Consider the following 11679-nt stretch of genomic DNA (forward strand, 5'->3'; position numbering starts at 1 on the left):
AAAATACTATTTAATATTATATGAGCTTTGAGGCATGTTTTGGATCACAATATATATGACTTGGATTGTGATTATCCCTATAACCTGCTCTTTCAAGTGTTTGCTCATGTACACAATAATATTGCTGGCCCCATGCACAGAATCGTGCTCCTGAACATCTCAATCTTGATGTTGTAGAGTTCTGTATGAAAATACCTAGGATCTTTCAGAACCATCAAGGATATAAGGCCTTCTCTCTTTCTTTCCCAGCACAGGTAGGACTTGACCCTTTACATTGAAATTGTGTAAAATTTCAGTTGTTACATAATTTTAAAAAACTATTGGGCATGCGTATGTAAAATTGGCACATTTACATACCATTTATTAGTTTGCATAATTCTGAGTGCATTGCAAAACTGGATTTTGTTGTTTCAGAGGCATAAACAACTTAGAGTAAATCATTATTTATTGCACTGAAATATTTTTAATTCTCATTGCATTCAACAAGAAGAGATAGTATGGCATATGGTTTTTTTGTGGCCTGACCAGGCCTGGCTGCTGTTCTGCTGGCACGAGCCACCACTGGAATGAGTAAAAGGAATACAAACAGCTCAATTTTAGCCTTGAAGGGCAGCTGCGCTTATCACGAGGCCTGATGAGCTCACCTGGCTGCTAGCCAGGGCTGGTGTGGGGAGATTTTGGAGGTAGCAGTCTCATTGGTCCAGCCTGGTATATAGCTGGGGGGACACCCACCTTTCCTGGGGGATATTCTGGGGAACATTCTGCCAGTCTGATTAAAAATAGGAGAGTAAAGAAAGAGAAGGGAAGGAGAGAAAAAGTCTGCACATGGAGTGAACAGACTGGCCAGAGAGGAAAGTTGGAGATAGAAATTAAGTGTGTGGAGCAGTTGTTAATTCCTGGTTGGGAAGGGAGAAGAAAGGTCCAGGGGTGGCTTCCCTGGAAGAAGGGAAGTGAAGACCCAGAGGGATGAGCGCCCCACCCAAGACCCAAGGGGGGAAGGAGGGGATCAGCTGTCAGTGGCAAAGCCCTGGTCTCTGGGGAAGGACTGGGCAAAAGACCCTGAGAGAGGTTCTTCCCCCAATGGAGAAGCAGTAGGTGTTTGGCTGAGCAGGAGAAGGTCAAGCCATGTTGAGCATGCTACGGTAAACTCCAGCTCAGCCCTCCCCCTCCCCCTCCCCTCTCATCAAGCCCAGAAATGGGAAGGGAGATGGAGAGAGAGAGAAAGCAAGAGAGATACAGGGGATAATCTCTGGGAGAGAGACTTAGGAAGAACCCTGACACCAGGTGAATATATTGTGTTGTACATCCCTGTTGTAAACGCCTGCTGTAAGTAACATCACTGTATATAGTAAAAAGCATAAAAGGCTCTACTGTCACGTTTTTCTGTGTCAATTGTCACCCTTGCAAAACAATATACCTCCAGTTCAAAAAAAAAGAACCCCATCACACTGTGACAGATAGACAGAGGGCAGCATTTCCTTTAGTGCTTCATCTCCATTCTTTCTGGCACCAAGCAAACCAAGAAACACGTTGATGGAATTAAAGTGTACAGCTTTAGACATGAACCATACATAAGGGAGGAAATCTGGAAGGAAATAGTAGACAGTATCTTCGGTAGGAGAAACCCTGTGTTATGTCATATTTGCACAGCAGCCATCCACAATTGTGGCAAATCAGCTGTTCAACAGAGAAAGGCAGAACATAATCAGTTCTTCTGCTTTCCCAAATAGTTGATTAGTATAGTTGCTGATTCTCTATCAGAGCTGGGTAAACAACCTACCAGATGGACTGAGAGAAGGAACTGCATGCATTGCACCTATTGGCCAATAATTCCTCATCCAGTTAGATACAGGTAGCCCTTGACGTACAACCACAATTGGGACTGGAACTTCCGTCGCTAAGCGATGTGGTCGTTAAGTAAGTCATGCCTGATTTCATGACCTTTTTTGCCATGGCTGTTAAGCAAATCACCATGGTCGTTAAGCGAATCTGGCTTCCCCCGTTGACTTTGCTTGTTGGAAGCCCCCTCGGGAAAGTCACAAATGGCAATCACGTGACGCCAGGATGCTGCAACCATCGTAAATATATGCCATTTGCCAAGTGCCTGAATTTTGATCACATGTCCACAAGGACACTGTGATGGTTGTAAATGCAAGGACCGATCTAAGTCACTTTTTTCAGCGCCATCATAACTTCGAACAGTCATTAAACAAATGGTTGTAAGTCAAGGACTACCTGTATGTGTTTGCATGCCATCAGCTCATGGTTAGACCAAGAAATCAATTCCACAGGCAGGCTAAAACTATTTTGATATGGGCTATAATAACAGAATCTTGCAAGTGTAATTGTTCAGTATCTCCTCCTCCTTTTTATATTCCAGTGAATTAGGGAGGTGTCTGTCTGACCCGCTTCCACATACTTTCTTCTTGGTTAGGACTTATGCTATCTTTTTCTCCTCATTGCTTTGGTAACAGATCTGGCTTATTTCTGTCAAGGTCAACTTCCTTACTTTCCATATCTTCCGCCTCCTTCTAATAGTTTAGTGAATTAGGGAGGCATCTGCCTGGGTTGCTTCCAAACATTATCTGGACATTTTGGACATGAAAAATGTTTTACCCCTTGTTCCCTTGGCAAAGGAGCTTGCATATTCTGTCAAGGTGATCTTCCTTACTTTCTACATATACCAGGATTATCTTTATTATTGTTGCTTATGATTACCAGAATTCATAATCATTATACTCAGTCTTTGAATAGTACCAATTATGCTGGGATGGGGAAGAGTAAGAATATTTGTTGAGGGGATATCTGTGATGCAGTTCACCGGAGCAAGTGCCACTTGAAGGAGGAGATGCAGTCAGCCATTTTAGCAATCACATCTAGATTGAAAGAGTGTTGAATCCAAGCAGACATTTTCCAGTAGATCAGGAGTGGTCATAAACCATGGGCTATATGCGGCCTGAAGACCTGTTTTGCAGGTCCCATATATTTCATGGGACCAGTTTGTTCAAACTTTAAAAGTGATGTGTTACGTTTGAAGTCTTAATGTACCTTTTTGTGTAAACCTATCCTGAATAAAAATAAAATTTAAAGACCAACATTTCAATCCTGTCCACTTGAGTGATATCACTGTGTCATTATCATGCCCCTGCAGATGACCCCCAAAAAAGTGTTCCTTTCCCCCAGGTGGAATTCTTGCCCACTCTTACCATTAAAAGGTGGGTAACAATGCTCAGACAGTTATGGAAATGGAATGGAACTATGAACAGACAACCTACAGAGTGTCATGGACAAGGAATAGACCAATTTTCTGTAATCTGATCCCTCCAAATGTATCAGATCACCACTTTCATAATTCCCAGTGGCTACCCTGGATAGGAATTACAGTTGTACTCCAGTACATTGGGAGTATCAAGTTAAGGAAGTTTTCTGCCTGTTCAAGAGTGACTAGGTGCTGCGAGAATACATCACAGTCTAATATTTCACTTCATCTAGTTTTCCATGGAAACACTTAGTCAACCAATGGGTATGCATTAAATAGGTTACCGAGTCTTATGGACCTCTTTAAACATCAATAGTAAGGTTGGAATTTTCACAATCACCTTATACAACTTTTGTACCTATAATTCAAAAGAAGAAGGCAGCAATGGATTTTCTAGCCTTGATAAAAATGCCTTGATCCTTGTGAATATTGAATACATACTTATAGAATATAAATTCTGTAAAACTAGCATTGTCATGGCATAATGTAGGCCCAGTTGAGCAGAGTCCCCTTTTGGTTGTTTTTATTATGGTGCTGGTCATCATTTTATATTCTGTATTTCATGTTCATATTTATATATTGTATATGTTTTAACACTATGTGGTTCTGTTTTAGTTTATGACTTGTGTTTTGTTGTTGTACACCACCCAGAGTATCATTGGTCTCATAAATTCAGTAATAAACAAAATTTTAAAAATTGAATTTTACAGCCTTTAGCATATGCAGTTGTCACTCCCAGATTTAACCATGTGCCTGCTAGAAATTTCAATAAGTAAGATGATTTTCTTCATATGAAATAGGATGGATACGCAATCATTTGACAAACTGTTTTTGTCCTTTTCAAAACAGCTAATATACCTGTGGATTATCCCAGCCAACTTGCCGATGTCATGGATTTTATTCAAACCACTTTAAAAAGACTGAAGAGGTCGCCAGATAAACCACTTTTCTCCAAACGGGCAAGAAACCGGCAAAATGCAGGAAGGAACAATAATAATTCCAGCAGCAGGAAAGGACGGAGAGGTCAAAGGCTCAAATCGCGGGACTGTGTCTTAAGTGAGATTCACTTAAATGTGACTGACTTGGGTTTGGGATACACTACCAAAGAAGAGTTGATTTTCCGATATTGTAGTGGTTCGTGCGAGTCTGCTGTAACCCTGTATGACCAAATTTTAAACAATTTAACCCAAAATAGAAAGTTGGTCAGTGACAAAATCAGGCCACAGCCTTGTTGCAGACCCATTGCTTATGATGATGACCTTTCATTTTTGGATGATGACCTATCAACTTATCATATACTGAGGAAACATTCCGCTAAAAAATGTGGGTGCGTTTGATGTCCTTGTGTGTTTGGACACTGCTATGATATTGCATTCCTGCTAAAATGGCAAAGAATGGGACCAGGGCTCCCGAGGAAAGAAAAGGTTGGCTTCAAATGAAGGAAGAGGACCAAGTATACAGGAGAACAACTGTAGTGGGAGCCTGGTTGATGGAAATCCAGCACAGGATAACTGGAGAAGATACAACTGTTGGAGCTTTTTGTTTCTTCAGGAAGGCAAATAGACATCAATGCTCAGGGGCTGAGATCCAGGATGAATGGAAATTACTTACACCATTGGTTTTGAAATGATCCACCACTGGCAAAACTTGGCTGAACAGGTGCTTATCAACACAAGCTCCCTTTAAAAACATCCTTCCTTCCTTCTTTGTTTTCTCCCCCAAAATGGAAGGAAAACTAATGATCACTGGCCTTAATCCCAATTGGAGGCATAATCTGGCATAATTTCATGTTAACTAGAGGGTGTTTTACGATCAGCTGCAGGAGCTCCCATGGCAGGGTGGGGAGAGTCAACAATGTCAAAATGGCAAGCATGATCAGGTGACTGAAGTCCCAACCCTTTTTAAACGTGTGTGATGCATGTTAAAACGGAACAATGCTTCAATTGCCCAGTCGTGCCATTATTTTGCTCTTGTTGACCCCTCCCCTCATAGACACCCCTGATCCAAACCTTCCCTAACCTTGCATCCTCCAATTGTATGGACTGGACTTCCAGAATTCTTGATAATGGCCATGCTGGCTGAAGAATTCTGGGAACTGAGATCCCAGGTTGGGGAAGGCCACTGTGAGCAATCCTGAGGAATTTATCTGGGATATTTGGGATGGAAGAGTGGAATATATAGAAATGCTACAATGGATAAAACACACTTGATGATTTGGAGAAATTATCCTAGCAGGGCTCTCGGTTCATACAGATTGCTGGCTAAATTTGTCCAGCTCGTGAATTGACAGTTCCCAAGAATTCACTCAGCACTTTCTTGATATTTGTTTATGGAAGCCTAGCAATTGTAGACCTTAGTCTTCCATTACTAATAATCTCTTTTAGAAACCCTTCACAGAAATCTAAACTTGAAATTCTGCCCTTGATTTACAGATCCCTTGGCCAAATTGTACATTCCAACATCACTCCTTTCTGTAGTGTAAAGATAACAACAAGCTTCTTTTCCTGTGCCTTATGAATAAGGTAGAATTATTATTCTACCCATACCAGTCAGTCAGAAAGTTGAATCGCAACAGAGTCCCCTTGGCACAAGACTTCAAGTGGAGCTACATATAAGTTGAAAGCAAGGACACATTTTTTATATATTGGGAAGAAGCCAAGCTTGTCTTTTAGTTAGCTAGCTAAATTCTAACCAAATCATTATCAAAAGGATGGATGATTTCTAAAATCTAACTCATTTAGAATTTAACTGGAAAAGGATTAATGTTTTTGGAGGTGGGGGAGAGAGAGAAGTTACCCTTTTCTGTTCCCCAAGAAAGCAGGCTGTGTTTTTAATCACCTGTCTAGGCAAAATGCCGTTTTAAAAATGTGGATTGTTTGTTGGTTTACAGAAGGACTAAGGTCACTTACTTAATGAACTACGTTTTTATTTGCAGTCATCGTGAGTGAACAGAGAGACTACTTGATGCAATGCATCCTGTTAAAGTCAAATCTAGAGAAAATATTTATTAAGATTTAAGTTATTATTATTATTATTTATTACAGTTCAGACATGAGTTTCAGTTTCTTTATTTATTAAAGGTTCTTTCTTCAAAAGAGGTGCCAAAGTTACAATGAGGCAGTGATGCTGGGATCAAGGTCTATAGTTTTTCTTTTTTTAAAGTATTAAGGATTAATAACAGGAATGCAAGCTGTTTTTTTTTTTAAATCACTTACTTTACCATTTGAACAAAAATCAGAGAAGCCCAGTTTGATAGTACTTCATCACACAGATTGCAACTATGTTTTATCATTGATCTTCTTTAACCAGTTGAAAGATTCCCTAACTTCTAACAATGCTGATGGGGAGGGTTGAGGCCACCGGAAATGTCATATTTTGTTACCTCTTTTGGGGGCAAAGCATCATAAAGACCAGTAAATACCAAGAACAAGAATATTCTAATATTTGAATTTTCTGTCAGATGTTGATGGATGTGACTTTGAGATGTTCCTTCCTTGACCTCATTCAGCATAGGAAAGTGTTTGCAGGTTGTCAAGTTAGTGATGGCCATCAAATGTAAGCTATTTGAAACAATAACTTAATGATAGTTTTCAAACAACTGAGATATATCCTTTTAGAAGACCATTACCTTTAATAAGAGGCAAATGGGTCAACAGGTGCAGACTTGTGTGCAGTAGCTGAACATCTGCAAGCACGCACACATTTTTAAATATGATGCTCTTTTCAATTATTTCAAGTACATTTCAGTGGAAACCTACATTCAAATTGTTGGATGCCCAAGCTTGCATCATTTAAAATAACCCCTAAAATAACAGCTATAAAAATATATATATGAGAAAGTCAGTAAGCGGTGAGGCAAACACAGTGCAGCAAAAGCTTAGTCGTCACTGGTCACGTAAACAAGAGAATTAAGCTTTTGTTTAATGCTGTCCCACTGAACAACATTTGAAAGTGCCCAGTTTGGCTCTATTCATTTTCAACAGTTTTGTACTTCAGATGGATCATAACGCTTCTTGGGCTGCTTATAGCATACTGTAAATCAAACCCTTCTCCTGAGAAGCCTTTTAAAAAGTCCTTGTATAATCTTGATCAAGAGCATGCTGTACCTGGAAAGATGTTCATAGCACTTGAACATTTCACACATTATGAAAAAGAGGTCACATCTCTGCAGTCTTTAGCAGATACAAGTTCTTAGTATTGTTCTGAGCTGCTAAAACACTGCTTAAATACACAGAGGAATTTAATAGATATTTCTAATAGGGGTCTCCTTGTTTTTAAAGAGAAGCATGGGGAACAAAATGGAAAATATGCAAATTTTAGAATTCTTACCATCATATGACAATTGTTCATAATCCAGATCATCTTGTCCCCTCTTTTGACTCTGTGACAATAGCTAAAAAGAGCTCTATTTCCCAGTCTTCTTACCTAATGTTCTTAAAGCAGAGGTACCAGGGAATGAACCTTACACATTTGAAGCCAGTTTGCTGCTGCTGCTACTACTACTGCCTATTACTACTGAGGTATAGGAACTTTCCCGAAAACTTAACAGTATATTCTTGAATTAAGCTTTCCATTCTTCCTGCCCCGCCCTTTCCTTTTCCATGCAATATCTCATAGGAAGACTACTTGTGGCTTCTTGGGACAGATAACTTTTTTATACACCATTTCCTATTTGAGCCATCTGCAATCTTAATTGCCAACCCCACTTTCATATCATTGGAATATGGGGGCAGAGGAGCCAAGCTCCAATATATACAATTTACCAATGTGAGATGTCTAGGAGCTATCAAGCACAATTTGTTCCACAATCTCCTCAAATTAAGTCTGCCATCTGGATGCAAACAGAGAAATTCCCCAAGTTCTACAGTGTTCAGAGGTCTTTTCCCAGAAACAAGAGAGTCAGCGCCTTTTAACCCTCTGGCAGAAATTCAACAGGTACTTCTTTGTTATAGCAGGTAGAGCATTTATTTACTGGAATTGCAACACCATGAAACACAGAAAACGATTCTAGAAAATCATTAATGTGGAATATGAAGAAACCCTGAGCATGTCATAAGATTAGGGGCCAAAGAGAAAAGAAAGTCACAATTTTCCCGTTCCGCCAAAAATTACAGAACAGATGTGGATTATCTAATAGTTAAAACATTAAATCTGCACTGAACATCAATTAATCCTGTAATCAAAGCTTCATGCAAATAGAGCCTTATTTTTTTCACCAGGAAGCAGGTACAGTCGAATTGATGTCCCTGTTTTCTATTCATTTGCCCACAGGGATGTCCTCAAAGTATTGCTTAAAAAGAAATGCAAGATGGTAGCCACAATGGTGGGTTCCAAATTCCGCCTGTTTTGTGTGTGTCATGTACACATAAAAAACAGGCAGAGCTTCAATAACACCATCATGAATACCATCAGGACTTTTTTGACTAAACTTGCAAACACGACTTTATATGTCTGATACTGCTAACGTTGCAAATGTACTACAGGAGTGGGACTACTGTTGATTAGTCTATAAATGGGAACCACTATAATTATAGTCCAAATACTTTAAGTGCAATTTCTATCTCTTTTCGACCCTCTATTTTTTATACTGCCGGTCTCCAACAAACATAAGGGACTATAATCCAGGGAACATGTATCATATCCCAGGCTGTAATTCTATGCGAATTAAAATTGAGGATAAGTTTTCTGAAGTCAATGGAACATACTCCCAAGTCCAATCACATTAGCTTTCCACTGAAATGAAATAGATTTAAATTCAATTAATTTCCTTCAAGTGGGTATATGAGAGTTATTTTAAAAATAATTCCAAGCACTTTTTTTTGTAAATGTCTATAAGTAATTTTGCCATGCTAGGCATACGCTTTATTCACACAGCATATGCATCCCAGGAATATCTATTCCAAGAACGGGATCTGAGTGGGATTTAAGCCAACAATTCAGTATATCTCTGTCATCAAGTATGTGTTCCATCCATTTGGGAAAAGGTTTCTAAAGCTTCCAGCAAAATATTTTGATTTTGTCCTAGGGATGTTGACCTTTCTGTGGATTACATTCTACGTGCCTGCCATTTGATTCCTAATGTTTGTCTTTAAGCCATTTCTTATGCTGCTGCTCCAGAAATTTGCGCAGTCTGTTCCTATCCATGTTCATTTAAAGATACGTCCTGCTGAATTCAGTGGCATTTATTCCCATTTAGAAGGAGAAGGAGAAGGAATGTAACCCTAATTTGAATTGTTTAAAAGGGGTGCACCTGCTTCAAAAATGATTCTGACAAGGGGCTCCAGACTTTTTACCCAAGCTCAGTAGCTCAACAGCTTTCTTTTCCTCAGACTTTGGCAGGACTCTAAAAAATGTCACTGCTTTAAGGAGTTGACTTATAATGTGATTCTTAAAGCTGCTGTAACTTTTCTTCAAGCTCAAATGGCATCCTGAAAAACTATGAGCCTCCTTACTGTCCAGCAGAGAAGTCCTGCACTCACACATGCAAAGTTCAAAGGACTTATCTGATATACTTTTTGAAGCAGGCATAACCCTATAAGCTAGCACAGAGGAAGGCAGTCTAGAACCATCGAGATATTTTGACCCTTGCCATCAGCCATGCTGGTGGAGACCAAGAGCCACTGAAGTCCAAACTGTTGAGATACAGTAGCACAGCCAGCTGCTACCCTATATTTCCACATTTGAATATAAACAGATCCTAACAACAAAAATGTCTATCTAGTCAGAAGTAAAACTGATTGCATTCAATAGGACTTGCTCCACAGGGCAACCTAAGAATCTTTCAACCAGAACCATTGTCACGTTGACTTCCAATTTTAATTTCCAGTGAACCTTTCATGTTTCCTGTAAGGCTAGCTTTCGTAGGGGGGATTTAAACATTTGTTTAATATTGCCACTGAAACAAAGGGAATTTGTTAATTTGACGGGATTTTATCCAAAACAAAAAAATGGTGAAGGAATAGTGATAGAATGGTCACATGATAGGACACAAGACTTCACAAAAGTTTGTCCTTTAATGAGTTTGCACAGTCTGAATCTTAACATGGAAGGCAATCCTTTTCCTGCAGGAATATTACCAACAGGCTACTTACACACCATTGGTCTGCTAAATCATGGTTGCTTTTGGCAAGTCAGGACCATGAGCAGTTTTACACCTTGTACTAAACCATAATGTACTGTTTTATTTTTGGCTTCTAGCCTCTGTACAAACCATGGTTTATGGTTTAGTGTAATGCATGTACCTCATACTGTTTCCTGTAGGATAAATCAGTAGGAGGCATAAATTTGGCTGGTAGGTGTTCTGAACAATTAGCCGTCATATTTAGGATATGTTGTAATTACATGACTGGTTTGTCCTTAATCAAATAACATGATACTGCGTGGTCATCAATGGGAAAACCTTATGGATTACAATAATAGCAATTATTTAGGACGATCTAAGAACATTGGATCCTATTCTCAAGTTTTTTCTGTATGCAGGAGTACATTTATCTTTTAAGAGAGACAAGCCTGCATAAAGGAAAGTGATACCCTCAAAATACTCATCCCACGCAACCGGAGGGCGGCCAGTTCCATCCCTCTGCATGAAGCATTCAGCACCTTTACAGGAATCAATCTGGCCTTTGCTGGGAGCCTCTTTCAGCATCCAATAGCTTTCCCTCAGCCTCTTTCCCCAGCCTGTCTCACCCTTTAATGGCAGCCTAATGCTAAAAAACCAAAAAGGTAAAGTTTGTGATTTTTGCCCACTCTGAAAATAAGAATTGAAAAAAAAAAATTAAAACAGGACGTTGTTGCTATTGGGGATTTTTACTTCACCTCCAATTGATGTCTCAGCCGTTTGTGTTAAGCAAAGTTCTCTACAGACTTTATTTTTGTACAATATGCATTTTATAAACTTTTTATGAAATAAAGCTTCTTTCTATTGTTATGAGGTAACCAACTATCCTTGTTGCACAACTTTAAGGATGGCTTTTGCCTCTGATTTTTGGAGCAGAATATCAAAGTCAGGCAAGGTTTTGGGATGCCTGCCTCAAAAAGAGTCAAGATGTCAGTTGCAATTGCATGAGTGAAGCTCCGCCCCTTTTCTCTGATGTTGCTCGTGCAGAGCTTGGATCACATGGTTGTGGGTGCCATCTTGAGTGTTTTACCTCTCTCCACAGATGTCCTGGTTCAATACCAGAATGCCTTATTGGAATCAGGTGTATATTAGCTGACGGACATGCTGCTCTGGGGCTCCTTTAGGTACTCTGAAGGATGCTTGTTTGTGGGTACTACTGAAGTACGGCTGGTTGATTTCTTAGGCAATGTAAGGCTGGCAGTGAACAATTTTGCCCCTCTGTCCAATAACTGGCCTTGAGTTTGCCATTTTACATACATATGGACAGACAGCTAGTTGAAGCACATGGGAAAGATGAATTCAG

At 39.6% G+C, this 11679-nt stretch overlaps 1 protein-coding gene across 1 annotated transcript in view; it reads left to right on the forward strand.

Annotated features, from left to right (window-relative positions):
- GDNF (glial cell derived neurotrophic factor) overlaps nt 1-11165 on the forward strand; it is a 28991-nt gene extending 17826 nt beyond the window's left edge. Inside the window, exon 3 of the mRNA XM_088152806.1 lies at nt 4109-11165. Within this exon, the coding sequence (XP_088008932.1) occupies nt 4109-4596 (488 nt within the window). The 3' untranslated portion in view covers nt 4597-11165. The remainder of the gene's footprint in view (nt 1-4108) is intronic.
- The last annotated feature ends 514 nt before the right edge of the window (nt 11166-11679 follow it).

Source organism: Python bivittatus, unplaced genomic scaffold, assembly GCF_059951505.1.
Source record: "Python bivittatus isolate LINGU-HERP-01145 unplaced genomic scaffold, Pbiv_v1 ctg000570_np1212, whole genome shotgun sequence".
NCBI classification, from domain to species: Eukaryota; Metazoa; Chordata; class Lepidosauria; order Squamata; family Pythonidae; genus Python; species Python bivittatus.